The 19,141-nt window shown below is 40.1% G+C and overlaps 1 protein-coding gene across 4 annotated transcripts in view; it reads right to left on the reverse strand.

Moving 5' to 3' along the window:
• Positions 1–3,618: 3,618 nt before the first annotated feature.
• The window catches only part of PPP3CA (protein phosphatase 3 catalytic subunit alpha), a 201,192-nt gene continuing 185,669 nt past the window's right edge, over positions 3,619–19,141 (reverse strand). For 2 of the 4 annotated variants that reach the window (XM_054202109.1, XM_054202108.1), the window contains 4 exons: positions 15,615–15,699; positions 11,426–11,523; positions 8,674–8,703; positions 3,619–5,384 (listed from right to left, as the gene is read on the reverse strand). In XM_054202109.1, the coding sequence (XP_054058084.1) occupies positions 5,191–5,384; positions 8,674–8,703; positions 11,426–11,523; positions 15,615–15,699 (407 nt within the window). In that variant the 3' untranslated portion in view covers positions 3,619–5,190. The remainder of the gene's footprint in view (positions 5,385–8,673; positions 8,704–11,425; positions 11,524–15,614; positions 15,700–19,141) is intronic. The other 2 variants (XM_054202112.1, XM_054202110.1) reach the window with 1 other exon arrangement.

A 19,141-nucleotide genomic window follows, 5' to 3' on the forward strand; every position in this document is an offset into this window, starting at 1 on the left:
CTTGATGGCGGAGCGAAAAAGATGGACCCAGTCTCTTCTCAGTGGGGCCCAGCAACAGCACAGGAGGCAGCGGGCGCAAACTGAAATACAGGAAACTTTTAAGTAGAAGAAAAATCTTTTTTACTGTAAGAGCTGTCAAGCACTGGCACAGGTTGCCCAGAGAGGTTGTGGAGTCTCCATCCCTGCAGATACTCAAAACGTGACTAGACACGGCCCCAAGCAACCTGCTCCAGCTGACCCTGCGTGAGCAGTTGGGTTGGAGGAGCCAATCTCAGCGGTGCCTGCCAGCCGCAGTGAGTTGCAATTCTGTAACCTAACAGGCTCCTCTGGACTAAAATGCTGTGAAATTAGTCCAAGTCACAGTGGTCAACTGCTCATTTAAAGCAAAAGAGCTTATTCAACACCTAGGTGTCAAGAGAAATGGGCTTGCTCGATTGCACCATGGTTGTCTGCATCAACTGCCTCAGGGATGTAATAGCTAAAGCATGAAACAACCACCTCTTGCTCCAGTCTTACTGCTGTAAGAATTGCCTAACTGGGCACCCAGACCCAAACCTCCAGCGAACGGCCACGCAAGGCTCTGCCCAAAAGGGAGAGGGGGCCTTGGTGAACCCCAGAGCAACTACTCATGGCCACTAGCGGACTGACTCCACAAAGGAGCAGACACTGTCATGTCTGCCACCATGCCTGCAGACTTCCCGCTGGCCACAAAAATCAGTCCTTTAGCACATTCCTTGCCAAGTTACTTTACCTAAAACAAGCTTTTGACAGGGATGACAGAGCCAAGGCAGCCCTTCCCTTTGCAATTGTGTGCCGTGGCAGAATACCACCCAGAGCACACAGCTATCTGTCAGCTCGATGAAACATGTGTCACATAGAAAACAGAAACTGCCCTCAAGTTATTTAAAAAATAATGAAAAAAAAAATATATATCAAAGTCTCATAGAACACACATTTTATAATGCTTACCAGGCTTGATACTGCAAAGTCAGCTCAGCAAGACAAAAACAAAACCAAAAATCTCTAGCTCCGTCACAGCTCCTCCTTTTTGTGACCCCCACGGAGGTGGCTGCAAGTCCTCTGTATTTTCACATACATATGAACATATGCATGTGAACTTCCACATATTTTTTTCCTAAATCATTGAAGAACCTTTTGTTCATCCTTTTGCATGCCAAAAATGGACATTTTTTGCAGAATCAAACATCCTCCCAAAAGCAACTAAGAAAGTGATCCACAACTATTTTCCAAATGGTCGCTTTGGTGCTTGTGGTTTTTTAACATTTGAAATAGCTGATTCTCACATCCCTCTCCTTTGTGAAAGAAGTGGGAAGATTCATGGATCTGACTAATCTGAGCAACAGTACCTTGAAAAAAAAAAAAGGGAAACTGATTTCTAAGGACTAAAATTGTAAATTCAGCTTGAACCTAGAAAGTGTCCCCAGATTTTCATTTTTTACACTCTGAACTCCACTGTTTCTTTAAAAACCAAAGCCAAAGTGAGACAGGACAGAGATCAGGTCTGTGCTACCGAGCAGCAGCTTTTGATGTCTGTTTTCAGCCCTGCCTTCTGACCTCAATTTCACTGGCCAGGTTCTCAGGAGAAAGCCAAATTACACCAACTCCTCTAGAGGCTCCAGACGATCCTCCTCTGGCAATAAAAAAAGGGTGTCAAGGAAAAGGCTGAAAGAATTTATATCTGTGCCTGACAGTTGGCAATTCTGGCAGAAGCTTGTTAAACCTACTGCAATTTTGGGGAGAAACCCTGGACAAAATCTGAACGTTGTCTTCTTCAGAAAATATACGCTAAGAGCTAATACATTTCATGTTACACTTCGATAGCTGTTGAAAAGGAAAATTATGATAGTGCAGAAAACATAATACATGTATCCAATACACTGTCGCACACAGTGGGAATAAAGTGGTTAAAAAAACCACAGTAAATCCCGATGTAGGCACCAATGGTATTTTTGGAATTAAAGTAGCATATTTGGTAAGGAAGAAGAAACCTGTGCTGGGAGACATACACCGGTGCATGGCACGTCACTGAGTGAGACCACGAAATCCCAAACTCGGCCTTCAGCGGCACCAGGGTTTTTCTTCAAATTCATCTACAGCTCCTTCTGCAGCAGGAAAAGGGAAGGACAGCTGGAAGAGATGGCTTGCCCTGGAAAGAGATAACCTTTGGAAATTTTTTTTTTTTGGTCCTTTTAGGAACATTTGAGTATAGTCCAGGCTACCCCTTAGAACCAGTCCAGAACCTGCCCCATGGTAGGACGGCGGGGCGGGCTCCAGAAAAGAGTGAGGCCATCTTACCCGGATGCACAAGTCACTGCTATTTCGCATGTTCAAGATGTTTTTATTCTTCTAAGATATAACAAGTTCAAAAATCTCCTTACTGACCAGACAGATTTTGTACCTTTCCTAACGCATTACTCAGCCTGGGCTACCTCGCTTACCCACAAGCTCTTCGGCAATTACAGCAGGCATTTGCAAATCCACCACCGATTTGTAGCACGGATCTTTTGGGTTAAGTCTACCAATTGAGAGGTCTGTGCCACACTGTCACTGCTGAGAAGAAAAACCCCTTTCTTGCTGTTAAATCGGTTTGGGCAACTGCCAGAGCCCAACTTAAATGAAACCAGACAGCACACGTTGCGCTGCCCAGCCGTATTGCTCTATGCGGCACAAAGTGCCTGCTGAGCGCTAGCTCACACGTCCCCACAGAAAAAAAAACCCCAAAACTTACCTGAGGTAACCTACAGCTGTTCGGCTAGCACGTACGCAGGACCGAACTGGCAAGGAAAGTGGTCACGCAAACTTACTTAGACTCTCCACCTTCTCTCCCCTGTGCTATATCTCTGTACAATCTGAAATAAAAATTTAGATCCAAAATTGATCCAGCTTCCTAGTCCCTGCTATGATGAATTCTCTTTTTTTTTTTTTTTGCCACCTGTCATATTTTGCCAAAATTAACAAGAGCTGAAATGGGAAAAAACACATAAGAAAGCAGGCACCAAGCCAACATTTCATGATGCTACCTGAAAGGAGGACTAAAGCAATACCCGCAATGTTGCACCATTCGGCATCGTCCAACAGTTCTTCGCGGGATTACGGACTGTGGAAAGATGCTGAGCACAATTAGGGAGAAAATGAGAACAAGGCAGAGCTCTGACAGTTCACCTCTGACTAAAGGAGAGAGCACTGGAAATGTGAAATTGTTGTTTTTTTGGTTTTGCCTTTCTTTTTTTTCTTAAAGGAACACTGTAAGTGATACTAATTGACCTTTTCAAACGCTCCAGATGAGGTCAGGAAAGGACACAGAGGGCACGTCGTCTTCTGCACTCTGCTTGTGGGACACATCCTACTCATTTTAGTGAAAACCCAACTTGCTAGCCAGAACTTAGGGCAACTCTGCAGACGTTTGGTAGCCTCAAACAGTTGGGTAATGTATGAATTTTTTTCTTACTAAAGAACTGACCTTGAATCGTGAAACAAGTCATTCTTCTCATGCACCGACGGTCTTCTCCTGACCAAAGCGAGATAGAGCAAGAAGCACACGTGCGCGTGTGCCTGCGTGCGCTTCTGCGACTGAGCCAGCAAGAAAGGGAAGAGTGCTTAAGTTCATGCACATTTTTATTGAGTAGTAATATAAAATGCTTCTTTCATTGTTACAAGTGCATGCTTTGATTGCCAACATTTCGAAGTCAAATTACAAAGGCAAGGCTGTAGGCTGTAGTGAATTACTTGGGCACTTATACAATTGTTAAAAAATATCAATGGACTGTTTTGTTTTGTTTCTTTTTCTTTTTTTCGAATGAACCAGTTGAAACCCGTAACTGATATACAAAGGGAAAAAAGTGAAAAAATTACACATTTTGTGGCACATGACAGAACAGAACAAAATGACTAAACCATTATGACATTAACAGTTACCATGCATTTAGAATTTCACATGTAACTACAAACTTATTTAAATTTCACAAGGTTTGCTAAACATGCTACCCATCTATATGTGCACTGACAAGCTTATGTTAAAAACTTTAAGAATACTCTCCCCTTAGATTTTTCAAAGCTTTTTTTTGATTACAAAATTTCAAAGGCATTAAGCATTTTTTTTTAGAGAATATAAAGTACGCCAGTATACATACATTTCCAGTATAAGTCAGACCACTAAGCGCATTACAGTCCCATACAGGCCTATACAGCCATTTTTTCTTAAAAAACATGCATAGGCAGATTTTTACAGAATATAGATGCTTTTCACTGCACTTAATATGGTGTCTTGTTCACTATACTTAAAAATGCACCACTCATAAATATTTAAATTCAGCAAGCCACAACCAAGACTTGATTTACCAAAAAAACCCAGAAAACCCCCCAAACCAAACCCCCCTAAATATAAACAGCAAAAAAAGATAAATGTTATCATTATTCCAGTTTTTTTTTTTTAAACAAAGAAAAGGATAATTGCTGCCAAATTAGTAAGATAAGTGTTATATTTAAAGAAGGGCATTGAAGCACACTAAAGAAACCTGAGGTAAGCATAATCTGTACAAATTAAACTGTCGCTCTCGCTCGCTCTCTCACTCTCTCTCTCTTTCTATTTTTTTTTTTTTTGGCATTTTAAACAAATTCCCAACATTCTTTTTTTTTTTTCTTTTTTTCTCTATATTTTTAAAGACTGCCTAATTTTATTTCATAGCCATTGTCTGACAAGAGTAGCAAAACATTATCAATAAATAGTCCTTATTTAGTTTGTACATTTTGTTAAAAATGTTTTGATGTCGTCCATGTTTAGTGCTGCAACTGTAAACGTACAATAGTTAGTAAGAAATTAAACAAAGTTTTCATGTCCAGTAACATAATAAAAGGCCTTTCAGTAACATATCTAGACGTTCCCAATGCAGTAGGAAAACATGTTCATTCCCCTAACTTTGCAATATATACCAGCACGAGCTTTCATTTTTCTACAAGCGTTTTAAAGGCATATCCAAAGGAGGTGTCTCTCCCCCACCCCCCCTCCCACCAAATTAAAGTTGACGATCTCTTCGCAGATGATTTTTGTAAACTGAATCCAACACCTGGCCCCCAGAGCAAGTAAGCTATTATCAGAGGCAAGAACATCCCACTGCTGATGCGCAGCAACCCCATCGCGCCCTGCAGCTCAACCCCCCTCCCAGACAGTGGTCACTGAATATTGCTGCTATTACTGCCGTTGCTGTCCGTGCCATTAGTCTCTGTGGAGATTGCCTTGTTGATGGAGTTAAGGTTGGCATCGGATGGCACGTCTCTGCGCGGAGGCATTCGCTCATTAATTCGATCTAAGCCTTTGGCCTCTTCGAAGCTAGTGATCTTATGCTGGGGTGAAAATCCTTTGATAGCTAAATAAAGGATTATTAAAAAGTAAAATTAGCAAGGTAAAACTCTTGGCAGCTTTTCCCCCAACTTAGCAATGAGTGCGTAAGTCCTTCTTTGTGAAGGTGGCAATGAGAAGATCTGACAACACGACCGACTCCTTACCGTACTCAGAAAGAGCTGGGGGTTAACCACCACCGTCTCTTGCAACACAACTATTTTTTTTCCAACAAGATCAACTTCCAATATTTTGTTGTCCGCTGGGGTTCAGCTTAAAATGCTGAGAAGCTGACATGAGACTACAGTTTGCAATCAGGAACCATGCTTAGGGCACAGGCGTGAGCCGGGGAGTTAGCATTTGTTGTCATCACTTACAGCCTTAAAGACATCGTGCCTCGCCGTAACATCCTTAATCAGGCAAAACTCCCATTTGACTTTCAAAGAGCAGGGGGAAAAAAAGCACTGGCCAGTTACAGGTGGAGATGACATGGTGAGGCCAGTTTGCGGGATATACATGAAAGCTATGGGAGACCCAGGGAGACCCTACAACAGGTTGCCTTATGTTCTCAACACAGGTGAGCTGCTTGTTGATTGCCCAGGACAGTTACTCTCCCAGACACGTCCCTGGACTTCTAGAAAGCAACTTGCATCAAACAGCAGTAATGCCGTACAAAACGAACCAGGGAGATCATAATTTTGGCACATTTGTACAATTTACCTTTGGAAACGCACTGACAAAGGACCAAAGTTCCAACTGAACCTGAGGACTTTTGATCTGCCCTTCAGCAGCAACACTGATGAGGCCACACCGACCTCAGAAGGCAGCCACAGGCTGGGGAACGTATTTGCAGAGTGTGATTTTTTTTTTTTTTTCCTCTCTTTAATTGAAGAGTTGAAGATCTTTAGATTTAAAGCAAAAGAGAAAAAAGCACCATAGGCAAACAGCATGTCACAGCTCCATAGATAATTTGTCATAGCCTTCTGTGTGTTTTTTCTCTTATCTGCACCAAATCAATGCACTGCACTTCCAGAACCGGCACTTTTGCTATGCCTCTATCTTAACATGCCATAGAGCAGAGATGGTGTGTTAGTACCAGGAAACTGCAAACTCCCTGGAGAAAAAATGGTAGGGGAGTTTCAAAGATCAAATTCAATATTCCTTCCCTCCCTTTATCTTCTCTTTACCCCAAAGTCCTCCTGCTCTCCTTCCAAAATATGCAGTCCCGATTCTGGACAAGCTGATAACTTCTGTTTAAAAAAAACCAAAACCAAACCAAACAACGAACAAACCCCAAACCCCAGAACATCCCTGGTACCAATCTACCACTCCTTGCATTTTGAGGGGAGCGAGAAAAGCATTTTCATGCTGATATTTTTGCCAACCATTCCTGTGAAAATGGATAGATCCAGTTTGCCTCAGGATTTAGCTCCTTAGCCAGTTTCACAAACGGTATATTGGAACTTTGTGAAGTGCATGGGTTTTAACATGTATTATACTTCAACTCAGAAAAACAACAACAACATAATGGTGATTAGTCAAGTGAGCAGGGATGGAGCAGTGAAAACAGAACAGGCCCTACAGTGAGGTTTTTTTTCAAGGTTGGTTTTAGTTTTGTTTTGTTTTTATCTTCTACCACAAAAATGAAGATGTCTAACAAGCACCCAGGCCAATCCCTTAAAGCAATAGTTTAATGGATGGCCGTGTTGAAGCTGAAACACTTGCTGTGTCCTGGAGCTTGCCAGTAGGACAGCCCAGTTGGTGTCACCGGGCCCCTGAGTCAAACTGCAGAGGGACAATTGGTAAAGGGCGAAACATTTTCTCCATCGTTAGCTTCGTCTATGTTACGGTATCTAACTAGCAAGGATGGCAAATCGAGAACTAACTTGAAGGGTGCGCGTTGCTGGAAAGGGGGCACATTCAATCGATCGTATTTCGAGCAGACACGTTATCGTCTGTAATACTGAGGAAGGTGCTCTGCTGTAGTTGCTGGTCAGACAATGAGTATTAGCAGTTTACATTGAGAGTATACTAAAACACAACACATAGTCACAGAAAATCACAGAAAACAGCCAAACTGTCAACGAGAATGCACACTGCAGATTAGAGATTGCCGATAGGAATAGATAATTCCAACATAAATAGCAGCTTACTCACTGCTATTTAGAAAGCAGTTGTATTTTCTCTTACTTGTTTGTTCTGTAATTTTATTCACTGCTTTACAAAAATCAAAAACAAATTCAACCGGCCAAAAGGGCACATCTTACCAACGGACAGCAATCATCAGATTTTTTTTTTTTTTTTTAATTAACTAAAAAAAAAAAATACCCACAGAAAATTTGAGAGGGGCAAGAACAAAATACAACTGAAGAATTTTGTTTTAAAGGGGAATTCTGAAAATTCTTCTTCCAAAACTTTTTAATGCTGAATGAATATTGCGCATCTACATTGCGACACGTGATTACTTAGGTTTTGACTGTAGCGTTAAAAATTGCTTAAGGGTGAAATTAGAGGTCTGTCAATAAAGCACCACAGTTTTCAATACTAAAACATTCAGAAATCTTCCCAGGCAGCCAGTTACTTTATATTTGTAGCTAAAATGGTGCTGGTGTTAATGGTTGCTCTAATGTAGATATCCAGTGTGTAAACTGCCACTACCAGAGGAAGCAGACATCTTGCAGACAAATGTCTCATGTTGTTTTACTTTTAAAGAGAAACAGAAACACGCTGTACTGTAACAAAAGACCAATAAAAATTTTTTACTAGTGACCTAAAAAGAAAGGAAACAAACTGAAGCAAAAAAAGAAAAAGGGGAAAAAAAAAAAAAGCCCAACAAAAAGAGAAAAAATTTGTAAAAGCTGTGTGTTTTCGTTGACCAGAGATTGCTGAGGATGATTTGAGGCAGAGACGAGACCCAGCCTCCAGCGCACAGCTTTTGAGCTATGTGTCACAGAGCATTTACGAGCTGCTGCCGCCGAGTTATGTCCCGTGAAATCCAAGTCCCCTGATCTCCTTTTGTGGCATTACTCAGTGCTTAGTTCAACAAAACAGCAATTCCAACGTGATTGTAACTTTCAGAAAAAAAAAACCAAAAAAAAAAAAACCAAAACCTCACAACAACAGCAACGGGAAAAAAAAAAAAAAAAAAAACAACGAAAAAACATTTTCCCCTTTAAAGCAATTACATTTTGGTTAATACCGAGCCACAATTGTTAGCCCAACACCCACACAATCTGTACAAGCTACAGCAAAATGAATACACCCAGCAGAGCCCTTATCTGTTGTGGCACCAACAGAAAGGGGACTGGCCAATTTACCTTCATCAGCCTCAATAGCCTCAACAGTAGCTGAAGAGAAGAAAGGGGTAGCAAAACGAATGAGAAAAATGAGCAGAGGATTTTAACTCTAAGAACAAGTCAGTGAATAGCAAAGGAGCTACAACACTAATGTTACTGTAAGTGCTGGATTTTGGCAAAACAGACACACAGAGAAATGCTTACACAAAAACAGTAATTTGCAGATTGAATTAAGCTATAGTTTGTTTTGAAGCAGAAGTTTCACAAACTAGAAGGTTTTAAAGACACATTTGAGTAGTTTTCTTTTGACTTAAAAGAACTACAAAATGAAAACCTCTTCCATATTGCACATCTGACCTGAAAAGGTCATTGTATAGTTCTCCCAGCTTTGAATAAGAGCAGTTGGATTTGCCCTGTCAAAAGAGAATGAAAAATGGCATAAAGCCATCACACAAAACTCGTACCACTTACGATGCCAGCTTGAAAAGTATTAGCTGCCAGTACAAAGCAAGAGAGCCACATACACAACTTCTCAAGATGATTTTTTTTTTTCCTCTCTCCTGACTAAAAGAAACCTCCCCACAGCACGGGACAGAGTTTGCTCAGACAGCTTTGCCTTTGCTCGCAACCTCGCCCAGTCTGCTCCTCCTGTACGCGTCCTTTTTGTCAACCCCATCTCTGAAAACAGCATTCTTCTAATATTTTCTTTAAATCAATGGACAGTTGTACAAGATTGAAAGCTGTTGGACCTTCAAAATTGCGAAGTCTGGTCAGAGAGAGAAAAGCGAGGAATCGGGAGGTTGCTGCAGTGTTACGAATACCATGTTACCACTGTTTTGAAACCATCCATTGTTCTTAAAGACATAATTTCATTTGAATTCTACCCATCAGCTTTGGCATGAATTTGTTTCTACAGTCTGAGATTTAGAAGCTGATGCAAATCAGCAAATGCAGTCCAATTTAGCAATGGTACAGCTCAAATATTTAAAAAGAAATTTTGATTTTCACGACCAACTCTGATTTAGAGAATAGCCCAAGAAGCCAAGTTTTTAGGAATTCCTCTCTTCTTTTTTGCCTTATTTTCGACTATGTAAAAGCTTTTTTTTGTCCTCCATAAAACCCAAACAATATTTTTTTTTTTTTGCAGTTAGGATGTTAAATATGGATTGAGATCAATGCTAAAATATGTATACTATTATCTTGCTGCATGGGGAAACGAGAAGAGCTAACCCACATGCACCAAGGTAAGCCTATGCCTCTCAAGCTACAGAGCAAGAGAGATGGCAAAAATCAAGGAACAAAACCAACGCAAACTTAAAAGAAAAGGAAACACGATAACTAGGATGAGAAATTAAAATGAATAACCAGATCCAAACCAGCACTGACACATTAGAAAAAAACGACGACTAAAACGTATACTTCCACAACAGAACATACTAGTCATATTTTCTGTTAATACATATGGTAACATGAATGTGTGCTTAACAGAAACTATGTAAGCTTCAGATTATTTGGTGAATGGCGTACTACGTGTTAACTAATGCAGAAGCTTGTGTATAGTAATGTTTTACTAAGCCAGAATACTGCAGTATGAGGAGATTTTCCTTTTAGCCATTGTAACAAGAACTTTAGGCAATTTTCTTAAATTCATTTAAATTCCTAATATTTCGCCAGGGCAACAATAGCAGTTTCCTTGGACCAAATTTTCTGACGAATGTAAAGCAACTCTGTGGAGGAAAGCCTAGGTAAAGACCACAACCCCATTAAGAAAGGCATCCTGTGGAATCATATTGCAGCATTTTCAAAGCAGAACGTTACTATGTCTGTAACACACAAGTCATCAAAAAGAAAAAAGGGAAGGGAAAAAAGGGGGAAAAAAAGGTTTACCACCGTATACCTGAATCTTCTAGGCAAAAGAGACAGTAAAGGGAAAAATACAGAGAAAGAATGCTCCAGGAAGGAAACAGGAAAAGAAGAGGCTGAGACTGTGGTAAGGTTATAAAGCATTTCTATTTCTTACATCTACTGCCAACAGAACCTCAATAAGAAAGAGACATTCTTGTGTGCCTGCAATATACTCTACAGCAATACACCCAGAAAAACAGGAGAGCTTACAGTAATAAATTAAATACTTTGCAGCTCCTTATTCCAAAAGGAATATTTCATCAAAGGAAGCCCTACTATAGACTTACAGATTTCCTGTAACAAGAAGCACTTGGTATAAAACTGAACTGACAATCTGTATTGTGTTTGTGTACAAGGCAAACGCGGTGTTTCTAAGAGCCTCCCTTCACTTGGGCTTAAATCAGAGTGAAATTGTTCTCATGCTGTCACCTAGAATTACTAGGAGAGAAAATCCATTGGTGATTCTCTAAGAGGATGAACCAATCAGACAAAATAAGAGTTTGAGTGTCACTATCTAAGCTGAATCTTCAGTATTCCTCGTATCAAAGGCTGCTCTTAAAAAAACCCCAAAACATGCCGTAAACTGTGGAAAGGGCACACTTCACATGCAATGCTGATCTACCATTCTTAACAGTTGATTTTCAGGGACTCTACCCCCACCTTTCCTTTGAAAATCAGTGGTACGTAATGAGCCTTGAGACGTGGCCTTACACAAACTGCTCACAAATGCTCCAGTACAACAAACCGCCTGGTTTATTCTGTCCTGTATTTTTTTCTGAGAAGATTGCGGTTACTTTTCTCGGGTTCTGCAGTTGAAAACCAATCGCTTTTTTTACACGTAATGACACACACAGGCAAACGTGCTTACCGCTTTGCAGTGTTTGTTTTCCTCCAGAGAGCACGCCACTGGGCAGCATTCCTGTCGGAGTCAAACCTTTCAGCGTCAGCACACTTTCACTCTCTTCTCTGCAGAAGGAAAAGAAAAACAACCAAAAAACAAACCCAAAAGTAAATAATTGTCTTTTTTTTTTTTTTAAACATGGAACATGTTTTAGACACCTCAAGCTACCCCTGCCCTACAATAATTTGTTTATCTCCAATCTCCTTACCAGGACAGGCTGGATCCAGTGATAACCCCAGCACCGGTGCAGTCCCCCTCACCGCTCTGTAAGTGGCTCACCTTTGCACCACACCACAGTTAGCTGTAGTTAATGCTATAACCTGCACCTATGAAACCACACAGGACATATGTTTGAATATATATACACATAAAACCACAAACTTGACAGGAGGAAGACCAAAGGAGCAGTTATTGCCAACAGTACACTTACGTGTCTTACACTGTACAGTCCAAAATCATCTTAAATTGTTTTGTTTTTGCCTACAGTAGCAGTCAGGTGCATTATTTATTAATGATCATCAGCCACTTAAAAAAAGGCAGCTAAAAGCTCATTAAAATTAATAAGTGCTTCCACCGTTAATAGCACTGTCCTTAATAGTTTTGTATGCTAAAAATGAAACTGGATTCAAGAAAAATGTTTTAGGAAACCTAAGTATGTTTTGTCTGTCTGCAAATACACATAGTTTTTGCTATATGGCAAGAGGAATACAACAGCTCTATCCAGACAAGCCATTAAATACAGTTTTCTATGAGCACTGTAAAGCTGTCTGTGATGACATACTTGCTCAGGAGCAAAATTGACCCCAATTCTTTAAGAAAAACCCATTTTGAAGTGCTTTACTTTGAAATATACAATGACATTAAGCTGAAGGAAGCAAGCACGAAGATAGAATTTAGTTCCACATTCACTCGAGGATAATATGGTTTTGTCTATCAAAACTGTCTCTCAGCAATTCTACTATTTACAATTTTATTTAGACCTACATGCCCTGAATTAGTCACTTATTTCAAACAAGTCTTGTTTATGTAGTAGATAAACTCTTCAAGTTCTATTTTTAGTTTGAAAATTATTCTCCTTGTACGCACTTTTCTTTGTGTAATAGTCAAAATCAAATTGTGACCATTTTCCTTGCAAGTTTCCCAAGCAATTAGAACTAATGCAATGGCAAATATTTCCGGAATTAACACAGTATTACACACAAGAGTTTTCGCTTTCTCTTGATTATTTGCCTCTGCGAATAAATGCATAATCTGCATTTCCAATTCATTCCATTTAATCTCTTTTTTTTTTTAATTATTTTTAATTAAACTGCAACGGCACTTTTAGCTTCACCTTCACAGGATAAGTTTATTCACTATATTTTTATTATCTTTAAATTGCATATTACCAAGAAACCTCTGTATCACAAATTTTGAGATTTTTTAGCCTGCAGTGTTCCTCATTTTCTATTTGATGTCCTTCACTTCTGTTTTAAAAAAAGGAAAATAAACTGATTAAATATTTTATTTACCTCCCTCCTGCCTAATATCCAAAGAAAAGTCAGACTTGAGAAAAAAAGTCTAAGACAGACAATGACAGGGAATCGTGAGGTCTTCCACTGAGCTTAAGCCAATCTTTCTATGATGGCTATGCTCAGCGAAGCTCATTTATAACCTTTGAAACTCAATACAACACTATTTTGATATCTAATTTTGAGACTAAAATGGCTGAAACGATCTCAGTTTTACATTCAGGTTACATCCTCAAGGAAAAGTGGCCGCTCCAGCTCAGGGAACAGATGTTTGACTGAGTCCTTTGAAGGTGGTCAGACCAGGTGCTGATCATTCGGAAACGCTTTTCAAGAATTAGTGAAATAAGTTTCATAAAACAGCCATGATTCAAACTGGGACCTCAAAGGTTTCTGGAATAGGCTGATTTAGACGATGGGGCCACCGCAGTCTTTTGGGGGTTACACGCAATTATCAGACACTCACGTTACGTGTGGATTGTGCTGGCAAGACAGAAAAAATAACCCAGGCTTTTCAATAGGAATAGTATTTGTACAATTAACTTCATGTCATTTTTGCTGTCTGGAACCCTGGCACCTAGGTGAGGAGAACCAACCTTTCCCAGCAAGAGAGAAGAGGAGGTACTCCCGGGCGGCAGTGGTGGCTGGGATGAAACGTCACCCATCCCCCTGGAAGACTGGTCAGCAGAACTGCCCATTGGAGGCACCTGCTTATTTGCTGACTGCGCCTCTGACCACAGTAAGGACGCGCTGTGCTTGCTGGTTAAAGCTAAGGCAGAACAAATATACTCTTCATCTTCAGTCCTTCCTGCGAAGTTTTAAGACCCATTGCTACCAAGAACTGTAAAAGGCTCAGCAGCTTCAGGGAGTGAACCACTGGCTTCTCCTCTACCACAGGGCAGCCCATTCTGGTCTTCTGGAGATGTTGGGATGCACGTGGTAGGGGTAAAAAATTGTCTCGTGAACAACTCCAAGAAGAATTCGAATGCTTTTCTGGGAACAATCAAGACTGATTTCCACCAGTGCTTCAAAATGTTATTTTCATGAAATAATTTAAGAGGGCTCTAAAGTTGTAAATGGTGCTAAAACCCTAAGCTATGAGGTTCACGCACACCACTTTAAACAGGGCACACGCAAGAATTATGCTCTACCCTTCTTCTGTCCCTGAAACCACTGAAAGGCTCCTGCCCCATAGTTCCCTTTGAAAAAGTCTCTGACATACAGGCAATGTCAATCATCTGCAAATTATCAAAACCCAAATATATCAGCTGAGGATCCAATTTCAGGCCTTTCTGTACATTTAACTCCAGGTTTCTGTTAAATTAATCCTGTATTTCAAAAGGTGCTCTGCAACAAAATACAGCGGATTCAGAAGCTGCAGTTCAAGGTTATGGGAGAAAGCCAGGTTTTCCAAACTTTGTTTGCTCAACTATCATCAGAGAAAAATAATCATGCTGTTTTATGAAGGTGGTGGCAATGTCAGCTCCAGGCTCTCTGCCAGACTTGGTACAGAGGAGCAGGTGGAAACATTTGATTGCTCCCCCATCTCGTTTAGGGAAAAGGCACGATGCCAACTTCTCTTTTTTTATGGGTACCACTTTGAAGTAGCTTGTGCATCACTAGTAATTCACATATAACACTTTGGGAACCCCAGGTACAAAGTCCTCCACCTCAGTATGCTATTTAAAGCTATGCTGCTGCAATCTGCAGTGCGTGGGCGAACTGCTGTGTCCACGCGAAGCCCCACTGAAAACGTGCCCACTGCTTGCATGCTGCAGAAGAGTCTCAAATCAAGCGAGTTTGAGAGTTTCATCTGAAATTAAGAGGGTATTCTTCACATAACTATTTTTATTTCCTCTTTTTATACCAATCGTACAATCACACAAATACGTTTTTTAAAAATCCCGTGATTTTGCACTAAACGTAATAGCCATAAAATGACTACAGCAGAGCAACATACAATTTCCTGAGGAAAAAAATCCCTCTGCTGAAAGGGAGGGAGAACTGTATTTTCTATATTTAGCCTTCAGCACAGCACAGTACAGCATGTTTTCTCTTCTGCTCAGAGACATCAAATGGAGAGTTCTAAACATTGGGTAGCAATTAGTTATTCATGTTCATGTGTTTGGGGGAGTGCAGCCCAAGGTAACGAGTCGCTGTTGTCTGCACAATGATTTCCTGGGTTTTTCGTTAAATGACCCTAATGCCTTCATCTTTAATCATCTTTACTCACAGCTGTAGCAACAACTGTGGGTGACAAAGTGGGACAGTTTGGCTTCCTTTTAATGAGACATGATGTGGAACGTACCCCTTCTCCACATTTAACTCTTGCCTCGCAGTGGCTAAGAGTTAATTAGCACATCTGGTGAGCAAAAGTCTTAAGAAAAAGGTAATTGCAATTTTCGTTGCTGATGTCTTGTTTGTTTGTCTGTTTTACATTCAGCAAAAACCCTGAGGAAGATTATTCATAGCCATAATAAATAGCAGTATTGTATAAATAAAACAATCTTGAAAAGTTCCAGTATAACTTAGTCGGGTGGTATACTAAAATATCAAATTTGCTGTTTGATTAACAGTAGAGTGCTCTAAGTAATCATTCAAAGATGTCCTTTAACATTTAAAAAATCTGAAACAGCACAAAACCTTACCTTAACACTGAGAAAACTCTAGCCATTTTTCCTATTGCTCTTATCTTGTTCCTGATAACCTCCTTTCGAGCAGCAGCTGTTGCTCCTGTGGAAAACACATTAAAAACAGTTATAGGGATCTGTAAACAACATATCACCATTCTGAACTCTAAATACAAGAAACACCATATTAATGCCACGGTTTGCCAAACTAAGCCACATTTGTAGTCAAACCTGAAAATACTATTTTTTTGTTATTTGCAGCTCAAGACCGATAACTTTTGAACAATCTAGTTATTAGTACCTTTAGAGATGCAATCCTTTTCCTGCTACCCTTTAAAGCTGCATATCTTTTCATCAATGTAAGCTAATTTTCCATTTCAATAACATTTTCAGAGACCATACTCTTTTGAAAACAACTTTCTTAGAAAATAGTCAAAATGCCAAGAAGATACTAAACGTGAGCAGTGCCCAATCCATAAAATGAGTTAAAAAAATTAAACGACAATGGAGTTAAAAATTGATTTCATAACCTTATAATTTTAAGTGAAAAACAATCACGTTTCACTTAATTTTCTAAAAAAAGTGACTGGGTTAACCTTAAGGCCAAAAGGTTCCGGTCAGGGTTTTCCCATCTCTAGTTAAAAAGTCTTTAAATGGTTATAAAACCTAACGCAGAGCCCTGAAAAGCAGCATGAAATGGCAGGGATTGTGTTGGCTTGCATAGTTGCTCCATAGCAACTTCCTTCTCATCACTGCTATGGCCTTCTCAAAATTACAATTACTTTGAAATTTGTGAACTCACACAATAACCTGCCTTAAGAAAAACGTATACTAGAACAGAGACTACAGTTCAGCTAAGTTTGCATGTGTACTTGTTATCTGGATATCATCAAAACCTAGAACACATCTGTGCATCCATGAGAGAACCATCTGAATGGGAAAAGCAAATAGTACTAAGTTAGCAGAACAAGGCATTTCTCTTAATAAGGACCCCCCGCGTCCTCAAGAAAATACCATGTTATACTAAGTAAACCAGTTGCATTTAATTGTCACAATCATAACTACATACATCATGAAGATTTCTCCCAAGGGTTTCTGAACGACAGGTAACCTTGGCTCATATGGACGCTTCCTGACCACTCCTATCTCAGAGGTTCCAGAGTGCAACCTGAAAACCTCTACACATCACAACAATGCTACCTTCTTTACTGCTCCAGAATTCAAGGTCAAAAATGACAATTTCTATTTTCAATTCCTAGCAAATTGATCCATTTTATAAAGTGAAGTCCATCATGGAAGCGAAAATAGTAGAAAGGGCCAAAAATGAGGGAGGCGGTTATGGCAGCAGAGGGGACAGGTGCAAAGACAACCGCAGGTGAGGGGGAAGGGAAGCAGGGCTCTGCCCAACGTGGCTGATGGACCCAAGAGGTGAAGAGCTTCAGAAGACCCAGCCATGGGGCCTTGCCGTGCGGACCTTCCTTCGCTGTATTATAGAGTGCAAAGTGACTTTGGCCAAAAGGGCTCAGAACGGAACGCGGGCTCTGCTGAACTCAATGGCAAAAGTCCCATCTGCTTCAGCGGCGCCAGCGTTTCACGCGCTGCTGCTGCTCCTCCTCTGGGCAGTCCCAGCTGCTCCAGGCAGTGCTGGGACTCGGAAAGGTCCAACGCTGCCACGCAGGAGATTTGCTGGGTGGCTTCTGGCAGCTGACTGTGCAATAATTCTCAGAGTTTCAGCTTTCTCCACACATCTCTGCCGATGGCAGCCCCGTGGCTCTTCTGTCGGGCACTGTCACCTTTCCTACTGCAGATTTCTCAATTACAATTAAATTCGTAACAGTTTGAGACTACTGCTGGAAATGCACACATTACCTCATGCTATTTACTAGATGACTAGGTGGCCTGCCTGATACCCTGGCATTTTAGAAGAGGTGAAAAGGAGGTATATTTTTTTTTTTCCTGTGCTTGAATTTCAAAACAAATAGCCATCCTTTGCAAAAAAACACTTCCAAAATTGAAAATAAACTGAACTCACAAATCCTAGAGCTGTTCAAAAATAAGCTAAGTAACCGTAGGAACAAATATCACAGTAGCAACATAAAAACTCAGGATGAATCTCACCGCAACTTTCAACATTGTGGTCCAGATCAAATTTAATCCCAAACAGTGCAAGGCGTGAGTCTGATAAAGCGGGAGCTCGATGGCTACGCACGGGGAATCCTGTGGAGTTGCTTGTGGGGTCGTGTGTCCCTGACCAGCCCGTGTACAAACAGGTCCACGTGAGCCACCTCGTACGTGCCCACAGCTACCACAGCCTGCATGCTCACATGTTGGTAAGGGTATGCTTATGCGTACTGGGATATGTTCCTACATCTGCTGAGGAGCACGTAAACCAGATGTCTTACAATCATGCATGCTACTTTTGCATGCATCCATCTTTTGGGATGGGTATTAATGCATTATTTCCAGGCATTTCTAACCATCCTCCTAGACTGCCTTGAAATTATGAGCCTGTATCTGGAAGTTCCAAGTGAAAGAAGCTATGCTCAGAATGATGGCTTTCAAATCTCCCACAGATAAAGAGAAAAATACAAAGAAAAGATATTAAAAATACAAAGATTAAAAAAAAAATAAAGACAAAGTCTTAGGCATAAAAGTCTAATTCTAGACAATAAAGAATGGGAGAAACTGCTGTAATTCAGCTGAATTAAAGAAAATATATTTGTAACAGCTTAATGAAAAACGTAAATTAAACAGCAGTGATTCAGCTGGGTTCTTCAGGAAATAGAGGGGGTACATTCCTGCCTCAGTTACTAAGATCTCACTAAATTTTACTCTCAAGATACGCAAGACGTGGTTTTCAGCCTTTTTAACCTGAAAGCATTTAAACACAGTTTGTCATTCTCCCCCCAAGTGTCACTATCCCTACTTGTTTATTACAAACCCATGCTGTTCTTGTACATCTTATAAGTATATTCAACCTTTTTCAGTCACTGTTTAACCTCCAGAAGTGTTGAGAACTGACAACTAGAAATATAATTTATGACTGAAGTGAAATACAATGCCCTACACTAAAATATAAAATAAGAATGGAAAAACCCACTTAATTGTAAAACACAACAGGCTCAAAGGGAGTATTTTGTTTCTCATCAACACACATGATAAAAGGTTACTAAAAAAAATACACTTAAAAGATTTTGATCTCCACTGAATTTCCTAATTTGTAACAGATCTGTGAAAAGGACTTAAAATATTCTATGTTTACTAAATATTATTATTGATTTTATTAATGATTCTACTTATCCTATTTGGGTTTTTTTTAAACATTATTTGCTAAATAATGCACTTGATATTCACAATATTTTATTGCTCTGTTAGTTTTGACAGAATACCACTAACCTGATACAGTATTTGGATTCCCAAACTATTTATATATAAATCTTAGAATCACATTTCAAGTGTGAATACTCCAGTTTAGTGTTCAGAAATTCACTATTACTGCAAATCCTTATGAATTACTTCAGCTACACTTAAGCATACGCTTAGGT

This window comes from Rissa tridactyla, chromosome 5 (assembly GCF_028500815.1).
Source record: "Rissa tridactyla isolate bRisTri1 chromosome 5, bRisTri1.patW.cur.20221130, whole genome shotgun sequence".
Lineage (NCBI taxonomy): Eukaryota > Metazoa > Chordata > Aves > Charadriiformes > Laridae > Rissa > Rissa tridactyla.